Source organism: Stigmatopora argus, chromosome 5, assembly GCF_051989625.1.
Source record: "Stigmatopora argus isolate UIUO_Sarg chromosome 5, RoL_Sarg_1.0, whole genome shotgun sequence".
NCBI classification, from domain to species: Eukaryota; Metazoa; Chordata; class Actinopteri; order Syngnathiformes; family Syngnathidae; genus Stigmatopora; species Stigmatopora argus.
Genome location: NC_135391.1, coordinates 18,004,916 through 18,022,497, shown reverse-complemented (window position 1 = coordinate 18,022,497; position 17,582 = coordinate 18,004,916). Strand labels below are relative to the sequence as shown.

The following is a 17,582-nucleotide window of genomic DNA, read 5'->3' as shown; positions in this document are numbered from 1 at the left end:
TAACACAGCCTCCGTGTTTCCAGTCCCACCGTTATCAACTGATTTAACGCATCCATCACTCCGTTCCCTTGCCATCATAAACCAATAATAGGTATCATTATATCCCTCCTGCTCCATTTTGTTAAGATTTCCCCCATGCTTAGCACGTATTTTATCCTGCAGTATCAATATCTTATGCATATTAAGCTGGCCAGCAAATCCATATTTATTTATCCATAAGTTTAGGTGTTTAACCCTTGTAGCGCTTTGATTTTCAACAAATTTCCAATCTTTACACGGCAGACGCATCTTTGGATCGTCGTCAATAGCCGCTTTTACATTTGCGCTGCCCATTTTTAGAAGGGAGCGCGCTCGCACTTAGTTATCAGTTAGCAAATTCTTTTTCCGCGGAACGACACACGTAACACACGCAACACAAATGTATACCCTAGCCTGATATACTGTCAGAGTTATATTTGTACCTATCCGGACCGCGGTACAGGACACCCCGAACTGCCCCAAGTTTTATAGACTCATGCTCTGTCTCGTTACCTGGCATCGACTAGTATACCCAGGGTTTTAAAATCGCTAATCCCCAGGACGCGAGCCTTACTTCTCAAAATAAGGCCTTCGCGTGTGATGCCCTTCACGCACTCGGAACCCGTCTCAATATGCAGCCATCACACGCGGACTCGGCAGAAATGTCGAAAGATGCTTACCAAGAGGATAGTCGTCAACCGATTAGAAAACAGGCGCTGCTGAGAAATAGTCCGGCCTGGAAAAGGGATTCTCGCCGTGCACGGTCACTCCAGATATTAAACTGCAGCGTCTGGATTCCCTATCGATGTGTTGACCCCGGCTACTCGAAGGACCAAATGTTGGAATAATGATTCAAACCTTTTAAATCATTATTAGTAATATTTAATTAAAAAAGGAAAAACATCTTTCAACAAACTCTGCCTACAACTTGCAAGGAGATGCAATGGGACGCCGTCTTAGTCCACAGTGCATTCTGACGAGCGGAATACTCTTCGTTCCATTTAGCGGCACATAACCAAAACATTCAAAGGTAATCTGATTTAAACAATTGCATATGCAAAAACAACTGTCTCTGCTGTTTTAAACAATTGTATAAGCATGAAGGTTATAAAAACACTGTCTGTTTTTATCGGAACACCTGCGTAAGAATTTGCACAATAAGCAAAACAACGGCATTATTATTTGCACCAGTAAGCATAATAATTTCTTTATAAGGTAAACAAAGCAGTATTTTCAAATCTGCTGGAGTCTTCGTCATAACATTTGGTAGAACTGTCCGTAACGCCTTCGCCCTTGAAGAGTCGACTGTGCAGGAAAAAGTCCATCCCTTGACTTGATTTATAGCATTACTACTTATTGAAAAATGTTTACAACACATATAGAATATTCCATAATAATTCTATCATGAATGAATGATATGGTTTCAGGAAAGTAACCCTTTAATTGCTGATGTGAACTAGACACAGATTGGAGAAAAGATTTGATATTGAGTAGGTTTTCATTCATTCATTCATTTTCAACTGCTCATCCTCACAAAGGTTGCGGGACTGTAGCCAATACCAGCCAGCTTTGGGCACCAAGCAGGGATACTCTGAGTCTGTTTCCAGCCATTCACAGGTCACGAGGATACAAACAGTCATTCGGTGGCCATCCAGTCGGAGGGCACAAGGAGACAAAGGACAACCATTCACAGTCACACTCATACCTAGGAAAAATTTAGTGTCTAACCAGCCTACCCTGCATGTTTTGCGATGTTGGAGGAAACCGGAGTACCCGGAGAAAACCCGCACACTGGGAGAACATGCAAACTTCACACAATGCGACCAACCTGGGATGGAACCTGGGATGGAACCCTGGACCCCAGAATTGTGAGTCCGGTGCGCTAACTACTCGTGCACTGGGCCGCCATATACAGTACTTCTTAAATCAAAATTGATCTTTTTAATGAATATTTTAAAGTATTACATATTTAATGTAAAATACATTTTTAAATAGTCCAGATTTTTCAGTCCTTCTTTGAAGGCAAAAAAGGCCCCGAAAAGAACCCACTGTTAGTATGACAACTGTACAATTAAACTGACTACTACTGCCACTGCAGATCGTCCTATTACGATCACTACATTTGCTACTAGTCGTATTGTAACATTCAAGACTGGTCTTTTATGGGTGACTGAAGTCTTAGTAATGTTGACACCACTCACTGGGGCTGCGTGCATTCCTGCAGGTTGCACATGCGACGTATAGGTTTGGGCTTCTTGCCGATGTCACAGTAGCCTCTGTGGACCATCTTTGTGTCACCCTTTTTTCGACAACCGTACTTGGTGTACTGATATCCTAGAGCAATTTCAAAAAGAATGCAAGGTTTTGTTAGAATACTCACGATTTAATATCCAGTAAGCACGGAGTGAAGTGGAAATTAATGTTTTGTCTCGTAGCTGCATTCTTTACCTCCGGCGCAAGGCTTCGAGCATGGAGACCAGCTCTTGAGCGCCCACTCATACGTGTCTTCTTGGATGACATTGTTGTTATTGACAGGCACCGAATCTTCGTGGATGATGTACTTATACATCAGAGTGGAGCGCGTGTCATTGTCTTTGGGTATGATCTGTAAGATATGAGGAGGATCAGTGTTAGGAAACCACATATTTATTCACAAAAGGCACAATTTGCACTTTGTAATATGAAATGGAAGACAAGATTCTATTTGGTGTAATGAGGTCAAAGGTCACCGAAATGGAATTGGCTGCTCAGGCCAAGATTTGCTCTCTTGGGTACTCTAGTTTCTTCTTGACTGATCTTAAAAACACCTATATTTCTGATGTCTGTGACCATGAACCTTAAAATCGAATCACCTCTTCCATTTCCAACTGAAAATACAGGGTAATTCCTCGAAAAACTGCAAATTGGGATAGGCGTGATTTCATTTCTTTCATTCCCCTAGTTCGTTCTTGACTTATTTGTAACTATAAAACTGAATAAATGTTAATAAGGTCACAAAGGTCAGAAAATTTCTTGATAAAGGATTCGCCCTGGAGTCTCCAAACCAGCCCTCGAGGGCCACTATAGTTTCCCATCGATCCGTCTCAGACGGTTAAAGCAAAGCGGTTTCTGTTAAAACAAGCAGGACCTGATTACGATCAATTGATTAAACTTATAAAACGCCATATTGGTGAAAAGGTGTCCCCTTGGTTGGTTGGACTACAATCCCGCACACACTGCGGACTAATTCAGATTTGCAGGGTGGGTCATTTGATGCGAAGAGAAAGAGTCAAAGGTCATAAACATGGCAATGGCTTGAATTCAAATTTTAACTCATTTGCTGCCATTGGCATTCATTTGCTTCAATCTCTCCTATTTCAATTGGATGGGATGTCAAATAGTGATAATTTCTTTTTAATTCACAGAAGGATGATTCAACGCCACATGATCGTCTAATACCTAGGGCGAGTGGGCCTCTGCGGGCTTTTGTGGGTTTATTTCCGGTACACCGGTTTCCTCCAACGTCCTCCAAAAATGCATAATAGGCTGGTTGAACGCTCTAAATTACCCCTAAGTATGAGTGTGAGCGTGAATGGTTGTCCATGTACTTGTGCCCTGTGATTGCCTGGCCACCGACTCCGGGTGACACTCGACTGGTGTCTGTAGTTTGCTGGGATAGGCTAGAGCACCCCCCGTGACCCTTGTCTGGATAAGCGGTTTGGAAAACGAACGAATGACCCAATACTTTCAACCGCACGGAACGAGTTTATGACATCCAGTGTTAGACATTACTTTCTGAAATAGAGCTCATACTCTGCTCTGCAAACTAGAGAGTCTTATTTTGTCCCTTAATTAAGTCATCTGTAATTAATCTATATTGAAGGTGAAACCGCAAGTTCTCCTTTTACAATTTCTTTTCATGTTTGAATGAATCCGTCTTGCCAATGACTTCTTGTTTGATTAAGTGTGCCCACATTGCTCATTCTATCAGAGGATTTCTTTGTTGCCTCATTTGCACCTTAACAGTCACCAGAAGTAATTGCAAGCACAGAAATGTGTATATTTTATAATGACGCATCTAGCAACTGTTATGTTATGAAATGAGACAGGCAAAGTCAACTGCCGCTGTTGGTGCTTATGTGACATGAACAAATCAGTAAAAACGCGGGATATCAATACTTCCTGAACAAAGTGGAGACCCTATTCGATAAGTAGATTCCTTCTTACCAGAACCACTACTGGGTTGTGTAGAGGTCCATCGGTATGTAGTGTCTCCACATCTTCGTCAACCATGTAGTGCCACTCCACGCCCAAATCGATGAAACTCCTGGACTTTACCTCCTCTCCTTTACCATTGAGGATATAGTGACCCGTTGCTTGGTTCTTGATTGCTGTAATCAACGTTTTTATTCAATCAATCAATGATTACAAATCAATTATACAGATGGCCAGACTATTCTAACGTGTTGTGAGACTACCCCGCTGAGGCACTATACACAACATTCTCATGCCCAAATGTTGCAATGGAAAAAAGGCTGGATTTACACTACACGAAATATGATCAGATGGTGCACAGAAGGTGCCCAAACCGTTAGCTCATTGACTGCCATTGACAGAGTTGGACATCCAATCTATTTGGACTGAGATGAGCAAATGAATATTCAGAATGTTAGGCAAAATAGATTGGACGTCTATCTCCATCAAGTGAAGACAATACTAAATGGCATAAGGGAGGTGCCGAGAACATGAAAAATACAAAAAAAACAGAGGAATAAATAACTAGTAGTTATGATGTTTAATACTAAAATGAGACATTATTGAGTATAACCCGGGGAGCGCGCAGGGGAGAGAGAGAGAGAGAGAGAGAGAGAGAGAGAGAGAGAGAGAGAGAGAGAGAGAGAGAGAGAGACTTGTTGGACGGCAACGCGCTCGTAACATAACATACGTAAACATAAATTTAACTTAAATGAAGGGTTCCCTTTTTTAGAGGCTTGCTTTGCTTTTAAATTCATGTAAATTCTACTGGCTTTTTCGCATGTTATCAACTCGGTCACGCTATCTCCCGCGAACGGTTTATCTTTTATTAAAAGAAGGCTCTCTATCTCGTTATGAATGTCACTGCGCAGCTTAAATTATGATTAGTCTTTGGCGTGCCAGCTCCGTCATGCATTCACCACTCATGTTTTTCAATTATTTCGTGCCTAATATCGATTGTCATGATACACTTTTTCTTTGCACTATCCTTCAATGCGCCTGTTTGCTTTGGACCCATTGTTTTTCCCAAAACCGTTTAACGCAAAAAAACATGGAAAAATTGCCCCGCTTCGCCTTTTTTACAAGGGAGAGTGCGCTGAAATCATAAGCAGCCTCTCGTGTCTCGGCCACCTAGCTGTCTCGTATGCTCGTATCTCAAAATTTGTCTCGTATCTCAAGGCAAATATTTGCTCCGAATTTTACCTGTATCTATAATTGCTCGTATGTTGGGGCGCTCGTATGTTGGGGCACTCGTATGTTGGGGCACTCATATGTCAAGGTATTATTGTATGGTGCATAGAAATCCAGCTAACATTATGTAACCTTTTCATCTAATCTTTGGTTGTGAAATCAAAAACTGATCTTTTTTTTGGATCACGTTAAGTTTAGAAAGTATAGGAGTCCTGTTTTCCTTAAAAGAAAATACAGTATACCCGGTTTCCGCCAGTGCTTTAAAAGCCTGGCAGACAGACAGACCTGGCTTTAATTCAAAATGTGTGCCTGTTTATGCAGCATAATGACAAGGATAGTTAGTGATGATAGTTAGGTATGCTGTGGAAAGAAAAACTTAACAGGCTTGAGATAAAACTAAGTGCAATTTTGAAAACAGCATGCAATTTTTACTTTTATGCAGCATGAAAATCTAACATATTTCTTTTCACCATTGAATCTGATGTAAAAGTGGATTATTAATGTTCCATTAGATGCATAGGTTTAACTTGATTTAGTACGTATGTCCATAGTGCACAGACTTAAATAACTGTGACCTGTAATTCCAGCTCTAGTGGAGAGCAGAGGGAGTCCGACAACATTATTAAAGCTGTAGCTGACTCAATAAATAACAACATCAATTTGCATTTTTCCAAGCTTAGACGTGACAAACATAATGCTAAAAGCAAAGTGACTGTCAATGTCTCATCTCAAGGCTACGCTAATATCTATTTTCACATTCAGTGAGATCCCTTCTGATATTGAAAACAATCAGTCAGTTCTGGATTTTAATCAAGATTATTTCCCAGGGTAACAGAAAATAAGGCACCAATTGTGAATCCCTGGGGCCACACGTCATTTCATCACAATCCTGTTTGAAAGAAAGTAACAAGATACAAATGATGTTTTGACTTACTGACAATCAAATCAGAGCCTGATCTGAAATTTACATAGAGGAATTCATTAGCTGCCAGAAGCATGTTATTACAGCTTTTACCAATGTCTCAGCCTGATTGATTCATCATAAATTCGAAGTTTGTAGACATGGTTATTCGTTCAAATAATTGATAAGATACATTTTTTTTTTCTGAGCTGCTTATCCTCACGAGAGTTGCAGGGGTACTGGAGTCTATCCCAGAGGTAGTAGCAGTGGTACAGCTTGAATAGGTTGCCGGCCAATCACTTGGCACATCAAGACTGGCAACCATGCATGCACACGCTCATACCTACAGACAATTTGGTTGATGGCAGGCAGCGCCGGGCTAGTTACGCTAGCTACTAGTGAGCTACTATTTGCGAATGGATTGTGGCCAGGACATTGACATCAACACAGCTTTACAAAGCGTGGCAGGGAGCGCCGGGCTAGTTACGCTAGCTACTAGCTAGCTATTATTTGCGAATGGATTGTGGCCTGGACATCGACATCAACACAGCTTTACGAAGCATGGCAGGGAGCGCCGGGCTAGTTACGCTAGCTACTAGCTAGCTACTATTTGCGAATGGATTGTGGCCGCCTGCGTGGCCGGATGATTCGCTGAAAGACGTTTCGCCGACGGACGTTTCCCCAGTGCCTATCCGACATTTGATGTCACAAATACAAATACTAGTATTTGTATTTAATCATTAAACGCTGATGCCCCGCTGAAATCCCGAGCTCCATAAATTTTTCAAAGTATGAGCACCACACACATCAACGGTGTGTTTCCCCAGTGCCTATCCGACATTTGATGTCGCAAATACAGATACTAGTATTTGTATTTAATCATTAAACGCTGTTTTCGGCTGGATTTGACCGAGTTTGAGAGCATTTTGAGCCGTTTGGCGAATGGCTCTGTTCTTAAAATGGCCGACAAGCGACGACGTCAAGCTCCGTTGTCTCACAACGCGCATCGGACATCTAGTCTGTATACACGAAGAATATGTGAATTTCCATTGTCTTCTTTTAAATAAAATACTAGTATAAAATACAATACTAATATTGTATATACAAATACTAGTAGTATTTGTATTTAATCATTAAACGCATTTTGAGCCGTTTGGCGAATGGTCGTACAGACGCTCCCCTACTTACGAACGCAATTGGTTCCGAGCGATTGTTCATAAGTTGAATTTGTTTGTAAGTTGATTCAGTGCTATATTTTGTATTATAATTTATGTTTAAGGCCGATATAAGTATATTGAAGGTTTATATAAGTGCATTTGTATGTTTAAGGCTTGTATAAGTAACACGCATTGGTTTGTACTGAAAAAAAAACATTTAATAAAATGGAGAGAATATGTACAGTACTGTAGAGAGAGAGAGAGATTTATGTATTAGAAACTGGCCAAAAGAAGCGACCTAATGACAATTGCAGTTTTCTTCTTTTTTTCATCATAAATGATGCGCTAGCACTGTATGGCATCATTCAATTGATTTGCAAACTTTGTGCAACGTTCAATATTTGGGTCCTGTTGCTCGATCTTTCTGTTTATAAATGGTACTGACGGTCGAACGATGTGCAACGCTCACCACTCTCACGCGCATCAAGCTTCGTTATTATTGCCACTCGTTTCAAATGAAATGGCTTGGCTCTTCCTTGCAACTCCCTCAATAGAAGCCTTTAGCTTTTTTACCAACCATATTCAATATTGGATGCATGAGATATTTAATGATACAAATGAAAAAGGTTCTTTGCACACTGGAGATACATTCACGCACTTCCGCATTGCAACGAAGAAGAAGGTAGATGCTGGGTGAGCTGAGCTCTCACAGCGCCAGGCGTTGGTATTAGCGGCGGAAAGAAGTACTACTCCGAAAAAGGCGAAATACAAAATTGGACTTGCGAACATTTTTGGACTTAAACGCAATTTGCAGACATGTTCGTATGTACCGTTGTTCGTAAGTTGAATGTTCGTAAGTAGGGGAGCGTCTGTATATATATAGACGTTTTTTTGCCTTATCGCGACATCATCGCAACATTTTACCGAGGAATTCACTTCCCTGGGCTCGGTTCTAATGTCGAAAGAGCTCCAGTATTTGTATTTGATCATTAAATGCTGTTTTAGGATGAAATTAACATGATTGCTGTCATTATATGCCGTGTACTTGTATTTAGAAATATGCCCAGCGGGGGGCAATACATGCCCTTGTTATTGCGGGGGGCAGGCAGTACATGCCCTTGTTATTCCTAAATGAATGTTATCTGTAACGGCCGTATATGGCCCCCGGGCCGAGGTTGAAAAACTTGTACACACACGATCCGGGGGCGGGGCGAGTGCGCACGGCCGATCGACCGTTCGGTGGAACGTCCATTCGGCGACCTATCCGTCTGTCAAACGTCCGTCGGCGAAACGTCTTTCGTCGAATCATCCGAGCACCGGCCGCCTGGACGAATGTATAAAACTCAGCGTTTTTGATGACTCATTTGGACAATTGTTCAATTCGGACACAGAAAATGAGGACTTTGATGGATTTGTTATGATGACGTGAGTACATTGTAAAATGGCTAAATAAAGTACAACCGAACTTAGTTTTGCTTCTGTTGCCTTTTTTAGCGTGTGTCCGTATGTTTAAGCTGGTGTATGTTTTGCAATGCCTGGCTGCATCTTTAAAAACGGTGCATCCTTTGTGTGTGTCAAATACAGAAATAACACTCGTTACTGACACTGCGGCTTTAAATATGATGCGCCATATAGTCGTGAAAATACGGTAACCAGCCAACCATGCATGTTTTAGGATCTGACAGGAAGCACACAGGTCACTGCCCCTGCTGATCTGTGGCGCAATGGGCCCCCATGGCACAGTGACTTTTGAGAATTTTTTTTTACCAAATGAACATATAATAGCCTGCTGTGATTCTGCAAGGATTGGTGAAAGAACTCCAACCGCTGGAAATTGGTGTAAACAGGGCGTTCAAATTGACACAGCATTACCAAGGCTGGCGGGCAGTGTCGAGCTTAAGGGAAAGGATCATGGATCCTTGGACTAATATGTCTGCTAAACTGTTCTGTTGGATGGCATACAACATTTGGCTGAACTGTGGACTCCAGATAAAAATAAATCCCAAGTTCGAAAATCTCATTTCAGGGAGATGTTTATCGAACCTATACCCTCATTCCCTCCCACACACACACCTAAGACCATTTCATTTCATTGACTTTTTATTATTAATAAATTAAGAATAATACTTTAACAAATAATTCATGTATTTGTTAAATTATGAAATAATTATTAAGTTAATGTCACTTTTTACTCAGATAAACGGAAGATGAGATGAGATGCCATTTTTTTCATTAATTCAGCCTATGTATGCTTGAACCTCTATTTGAGTTTTGTTATAACTTATTCCTGTTACTGAAATGTAGCTTTTAGTTTGTGCTTTTTTTATTTGTATATTTGGTGTTAAAGTGTCCTTGAGTGGCCTGAAAGGCGACACGAATCACAGACAGCTGTCTCGTTCAAAGGAAGAAAAAACAATACCTCGCATAACACAAAATCAGGGATATTTTATCCGAATCGCGGGCATCAGGGAGCCATCATTGCCAACTACAACACTTCAATAATGCAAAACCAAATTCAGTTTGTGGGAAGTGTTGTAATCATTAACTGAAACTCAAGTATTATTTATTATTATATGCAGAAAATCCATTATAGTCATGGGTGTACTTGTATTATGATGGTTCATATATATATATATATATATATATATATATATATATATATATATATATATATATATATATATATATATATATGCACACTTCATTTTGGGCCTGCTTGGCATCCACGCGCTCACCTGGAAATGTATGCTTATTCCATGAATTGAAATTGATTTATCAGTCGGACATCCATTCCATTTGAAGTGGAAGTTTGTTCATCCGCAGCTACCCCTCCCACTTAAAATGAATTGGACATCTAGTCTCATCAAATACTTAAAATGTGTTGAAGTGGTGTCTGACCAAGCCATAGCAATTACCTCACAGACAATTAAGTATAATTGTATATATATTTTTTTTTTGTTCACCAAAACGTGGTATTGGTACAGTATCGATACCACGGGAGGCAAACAAATCCTATTAACAACACTATAAAAATGCTGATGGAAATTTCATTTGTAATTTCATTCGCAGTTTTTTTCAAAGGTTCCAATTGCCTCGTTAACCTATATTTTATTTAAAATAAAAGCGAGATCCATTAATTGTACAAGGCCTTCATGCAAGATGTATACGAATTTTCCATTTTTTTATTTTCCAATTAGCTTGTTAAGTAGACAAGAGGATGGGTCATTATCCACTCGCTAGCATGGCGCCGTCACACTTACCAAGAATTTGAGGGGACGCCTCGTGTTCTTGGACGATCACATGTCTAGCTCCAGGAGGAATAAGAAACATCTTAAGGTAGCCTTTGGCGTGGGTGGGAAAAGAAAGAACAAAACAGAAACACAGACAAGGCGGATAAGATGAGCGGATAGCACATTTGCAGGGGTGGACATCTCGCATACTTTGCTCTACAAAGCAGCCCCAGAAGAAGAGGTGAAGAACGACGTCATTATTATAAAGAGGTTTTCATTCACTCATAATAGGACACTCAGGAATATGGATGAGGCAGCTTGCTATATTAAAATTCTTTGTTATCCCTGCCAAGGAGGCTGTGTAATTTGGCACACAAGCATATTTTGTCACGATGCTTCATTTTTTTTTTAAATATCCCTTTCAGGTGTGAATGAAAACCAAACATAAGCATCAATCCCCCACCCCTCAGTCAACAACACACAACACACAAAAACATACTTATTAGTAGACTAGTGGGGCAGCAAAGTCTGGCAGGGATGTCCACCGCTCTTACAAACTTCCCTTGACTCACCCATGACATTTCTAAACTCCTCACTCTCATTTAAAAAGACATTTCGAGCTCCTTTGGGCAATGTGAAGGCTCCTCTGGTTTTCCCTTTTGGAATGAAACAAAGCTGTTAATCTGTTTGAGGGTGTCTGGTCGGATCTCATCGGATCACAGTGGCATAGCGAATCACTTGGCCCCATGACGCCTGCGACGAGAATTTGTGAGACGGATGTGGAGCCGTGGGACACTATTAGCGAGGTTGCAACAGGTGACAAAGTGTTGTCTATAATCTAAATTTGGACTCAGCTGCGAGGGTGCATGGAGTTATAAAGGTGGAATCTAATAAAAACAATATAAAAAATAATTCAACCCCAATCACAGAGGAACCTCTAAAGTTGTTTAATGCCAGAAAAAAAGGCTGTATTAATTCATTGGGTGCCATTGATAGCGCCAGAAATCCAATTCATTGCGATTGGACGTCTAGAGCTGTCAAAGGCAGACGATTTAATATAATACTGTATTCAAAAAGCAATTGCAACTAACTATGAGTTATCATAATTGCTATCATTTGTGAAAGGGCTTTAATGTTGCTAATAAGCATGGATATTATGATTTACATCAAGTTTGTTAATTGGTAATTATTGCCTCTATTTGAATTAGGAGGGGAGAAATCACTTTCAATGTGTCATTGTTGCACACATTATGCATAGGGTCTAACATCCCTTAGATGCCTCTTGCGTGCCACCATAATCTGATTGAAGTAGGCTATTAAATGTCCACAAGTTATTTTGTGAACAAGATCAACAATCATTGCTTTGCATAGACACAAAGCGCGATATTTTAGTCACTATCAATATCAAAGAACCTCCAGATGATTTTAAATGTCTGTCCGACGCAAACACAATAAGTAACTAAGTAACTTTACTTTGTGTAAACTTTAAAGTTGCTACATGCTTGGTTTAATTCCAGTAAAGTTTAACACCAGTACTTGAACTAGTTTCAAATTTTGTCACTGGAACAGTGCTTTTGCTTGAGTAGAAGATTATAATTCGTTTTTTCACTCCTGTTCATTGCACAGCGCTAGATTCCTGGCTGTCAGTTACTCTGAGTTCATTATTTCTATTGTGGAAGGTGTTATAAATATGTAACAGATAGAAAGAAAAGACTTCAGTTTCTAACTTGAGAAAATGAATGTCAGTGATAATAAATAACAGCCAAGTTTTTGAAACATGGCCTCAGTCGTCAATGTCCCAAAGCCTGCCTGGGAAGGGGAGATAAACAGAAAGACGACGCTTCAATTAAACTAACAAATAAAAAGCAAAATAGGATTCAGCTTAGAAAAAAAAGACAGCAGGACTTTTTTTCTGGTATTAATAAGGTTACTAATCCTGACAATTTTGACAATTGTCTCACTTTTATTCTATTAGAGTGTCAATGGCTTGCTAAACCAATTAAAAGTAAATTCAAGGTAAATTCAGTTAAACTTCTTGAATTTTGTGTTTAGTAAATATAGTAAAAAACTTATTGTCAGAATACTTTGTTACATAAAAGTAGAAACAATTAAAAAAATGAAATATAAAAAAATTACATTTACATTTATAGAGCAAAAAATGTGACAATCTTAAAGGTAAAAAGTATACATTCAAAGATTTACAAAAAGATAGAAAATTAATTAAAACTAAAGAAAAATATCTTTAAAAAAAATTTAAATGAATAATACATTTTAAAAACAAAAAAATGGAGACATTAACTTAGAAATTCTTGTTTCATTTAGTTTTTCTCCAAAAATATTTTCTTTAGTTTTTTATTTTAACCTTTTTATTTTTAATAAATTTCGATATTTTCCTCTATTGTTGTCTTCTTTTTGTTATTGTTTTATTTTGGATTTTCTATTTTTTAGTTATATTCTAATTTTGTTTCACTATATATATTTATTATTATTATTATTATGTTAAATGTTGTGTACTTCAGTTTTCCCCCCGTGTCTTTTGATGTACATATTTAAATGAAACTTCAGGCATGAAGGGTTTAAACTTCTCATCCTTAGATAACTAAAACTGACAGAATAAAAAGGATGCCAATAGTAACAGCTTGGATTGGATTGGATTGGATAACTTTATTCATCCCGTATTCGGGAAATTTCGTTGTCACAGTAGCAAGAGGGTGAGGATGCAGGAATAGGAATTGTGCTATTTTATTTATTTCCAAAATGCTCGGTGGCTCGCCGGGCTTGTATAATCATTATTATAACTCATTCACTTTCTAAGTAGCTATTTTATATATATATATATATATATATATATATATATATATATATATATATATATATATATATATATATATATATATATATATATATATATATATATATATATATATATATATATATATATATATATATATATATATATATATATATATATATTGGGCAACCCTGGTTTTTCTTACCGGCTTTTTTGGGGGTCCGTGTGAAGGTTCCCTTGACGGTGCGGCAGTGGGAGTTGTCGCCTCCGCAGACGCCACACTTGTCTTCCAATTTGTTGGAGCCAATTACTCTGTCGCAACCGACTTTCTGATGAACCCCAAAATGTGGAGAGAGATTAGAAAAGCGTCACCTTCAGTCTCATTAAGTCAAGATTTCAATCAGGGCCATGAACCTTTGAAGACCAAGTACTAAAACAGTTTAGGCTGAAGATCTTGAAAAGGAGGCATCCGAGGGTACTTTCAATTTACCATTTATCTCCTTATAGGTTACTCATTTTGTTCATTTACATTACTGATTGGATGCAACTGATGACGCTAGACATCCAAGCCCTTTTGACTTGGAAAGGGCAAATATTCGTCCCCTCCCAGTCAAAATGGATTGGGCGTCAGTCAATGAGACATAAACATGACCAGCCAGATCAACCGGTTTAAATGAATTTGATATCTATCACTGTCAATGGCAGTCAATGAATTAATTAATTTTACAGGCCACTTAATGTGGAATTTGGTATCACTTCCATTTGATATTTTGAGTGATTTGGATGGCAAAATGACCTTGCAACACTTTGGTTGGCTCCAGAGATCGGGAGTGAGTGTTTTCACCCTGCCACACCCAAACCATTTGCTGGCTGGAGTGTCGGAGCTGGCATGAGGATGGAAGGGGGATCTGGGGGCGCCCACATACCTTACTCTGCTTGTTTTGGGTGGGACCCTGTCCATCGCCCCTCTTAACTCACCTTTTCCTAGTTTCGCACAGTACACTTTGTAAATAGGTATTTAGGGCACACAACATGTTCCTTGGGGGTGTAGAGTTACATCCTTGATCCCCAACTCCCCTCCAATTTTAATACACCACACAAACTAGGAAACGGGTGGGCAAGGAGTGGTAAGTCATTGGATGGGCTCGGCATCACTGCAATATTGTTTTCCCATGATAAAGACTTGTAGGTTTTTGTATTTAAAAAAAATCCTGTTTTCGCTGCAACCACAATCACTAGGAGCGTGAAGCCAAAGAACATTTTTGTTTCAAAGTTGCAACAGAGGGAACCGCTCAATCGGTGAATGGGAAAATAAAATAAATACAAATTTCATATATGGGGAGCCCCACAACAAATAAGAAACTGAAAGATGGAACAGTTTTGTTCTTCCTCCTGCTTGTCTCCAAACAAGTTACTAATGAAATGTCTTACCACACACTCGCCGCGAATGCAGACACTGTAGGCGTCCTTGTAGGAGCATCGCGTCCCGTCGTGTACCAGTTGCTTCATGTACACTAGATCGCCAGTTTCCTTGGACTGGCAGTACAGGTGGCATCTCTTGTTGCCTACAGCACAAGCATTGCGGGCATTAACATTAAATTAATTGAGCACAATTTGCACAAGTACAAGTAACTCAAAGTATTCATTGATTTTCTGAACTGCTTATCCTCAAAAGGGTCGTGGGGATGCTGTAGCCTATCCCAGCTGACTTCGGGCACAAGGTGGGGGACAACTTGAATTGGTGGCCAGCCAATTGCAGGGCACGAACAGACGGACAGCAATTCATGCTCACACTCATATCTAGGGGCAATTTAGAGTGTTCAATCAGCCTATGTTTGTGCAATGTGGCGACGCGCTAACCACTCGTCCACCGGGCTTCCCTCAGTTTAATATATGATGGATTTTAACATATACACATTCAATAAACTCTTTTAAAATGAACATGTTTTTGGAATGTAGTGGGAAGGGCTAAATACAAGCTGAGCACAAGATGTAGGGTCGACGCAAATTTAAACTGTTGATGACGAGAAGAAAATAAACGACAATAAAATGTACCTGGGAAAAAAATGTATTACCGGTAGTGTTTGGAAAATACTCCCACGATGAAATTTTGAGCTGTGCTTGCATTTGGGATTAGCTTGACAACAGTTCTGCAACATTTGTACTATTTGAGATTTAATCATGCATCTGGTTGAACACATGTTCCAAGGTCACTCGTGGAGACTCTATATGGATCACCTTTATGTTTCCCTGACATTACTACTTTGTGCTCTATGGAAAAAAAAATGTCCTGGCATGTATCTCATCGGATAGGTATGCCATGTGTCCTTGAAGATACTAGGCTTGCTAAGGTGGTAGCTGTGTAGTAAGGTGGAATGGACACCTAATGGTGTTAAAGTGCAGGGACAAAAACAACATCTATGGGTTGTGTTTTATTTTATTCAGGGAAGATGGAAGATAAGAAAGGTAGGAAAGGCAATTGAAAGGAGACCTCATGAGCTACAACAAGAACATGGGGGCTGTTGACCTAACTGATCAAATGACCGAATATCACTCATTCGACAAAGGAAGTGCTGGAAGATTTTTTTAATCTTCTGAACATCCTAATGACAAATGGCTATTTACTATATATCAAGTTCATTGGCAAGCCATCGGATAATAAGTTCCAGCACAGTGTTGCACACAATTTCTCGCCACATGATTCTGCTACTCCGTCAAAAAGTCACATACACTGAAACACCCATAGCCAGGCTTGAAGCAGCAAAAAAAGTCACTTCCTAGATATTTGCCACACAACACAAAAGAATATTGCTGGTAAAGCTCAGCCCCGCCGAATACAATGAGTACTGTGATCCTTCACCCCTTTGAGGCTTCAACATTCGTGGATTTAGTACACTGCATTTTTTTATATTAAGTATATAAAAAAAGTTCATAAACGTCAGAATTCACACTTCTACTTGCAAGAGGAAGATGGGATGAAAAATGGCGGAATTCAGGGTCTGGTTCTTCTTTGGCGCTGAATTGAGTGGCACTCAGCGCTGAAGAAGAAGCCATATTTCACCGTAGAAGAAGAATGATATAAAAATGCCAAGAAGGGAGACATCTTGCCTTCTCCTGTTTTGTTGCGCATGTATTTCCCGTCGCGCCCATTACCTTTGGAGAAAAACTACGCCGAGCTTATTCCAGTTTTGTTTGGATTTTGAGTCACCTTTGAAAATGCCTCCTAAGCCTAAGTGAAGCTGGCATGACGAGACATCTGTAGATCTTCAATATGGAATGCTGTTTGCGACAACATTTCAAGGAGATTGATGGCAACATTGAATTTAGCAATCGTCATGACAGTGTCATGTAGTTGTTCGAAAGCATATTTGTACAAGAAAAGAAAGAGCGGTTGCCATGTTTCTTGTGCGCCGAAAATCTCACACAAAAAGAAGCTCCTCTGGCTGCCCCTACGGCGCCTCCTGAAGATTCCATTGATGATCCAATGCCTCTCAAATCAGATCAAGAGGACTTAGACTAGAGCTCACAAAAACCTGCTATTTCAAATCTTGCAGAGAGGAGTTGTTTTCACTGTGAGGACAGTACTTAAAGATTTGGCATTTTTTTATTTATAGATATTTAGATATCAATAGATTAGAGTATTTGCATATGCCTATAACAGTAGTATTTAATAAATACACTTCTTGATAGATGTTCTTGTGTACTTTTATTTTTGTATAGGAGTGAAAACATGACGCATGTATGGTATGTAGCAGTGGTGGTCCGTCAGGGCCTGGAAGGCCTTCTCTGCTGGCCTAAAAAATCTATCTGAATCACAGACTGATGTTAATTGTTTTTGTCCATGAATACTTATTAAATAATTCCAAATTGTCTATCAGCTTCCTTTCATTGCTTTTCCCCTGGTTGCGCTGCTTCCAGATGTGTTTTTATATTTTAGCATCTAACCAATCACATTTCAGCCATCATTTGTTGCCAGGGTCAGAAATCTGCCTTGAGGCCTTCACAATCAGTTCTGGAGGCTGTGCTGCATAAAACAATTGTTGATAAAACTGTTGCTTTAA

General features: G+C 39.5%; 1 protein-coding gene across 1 annotated transcript in view; it reads right to left on the bottom strand.

The window, feature by feature from the left end:
* adamts3 (ADAM metallopeptidase with thrombospondin type 1 motif, 3) overlaps nucleotides 1–17,582 on the bottom strand; it is a 144,727-nt gene that overhangs the window by 12,899 nt on the left and 114,246 nt on the right. Inside the window, exons 14-19 of the mRNA XM_077600895.1 lie at nucleotides 14,953–15,086; nucleotides 13,727–13,850; nucleotides 10,761–10,841; nucleotides 4,225–4,388; nucleotides 2,467–2,623; nucleotides 2,220–2,352 (exon numbers count right to left, since the gene is read on the bottom strand). Coding sequence (XP_077457021.1) covers nucleotides 2,220–2,352; nucleotides 2,467–2,623; nucleotides 4,225–4,388; nucleotides 10,761–10,841; nucleotides 13,727–13,850; nucleotides 14,953–15,086 — 793 coding nt within the window. The remainder of the gene's footprint in view (nucleotides 1–2,219; nucleotides 2,353–2,466; nucleotides 2,624–4,224; nucleotides 4,389–10,760; nucleotides 10,842–13,726; nucleotides 13,851–14,952; nucleotides 15,087–17,582) is intronic.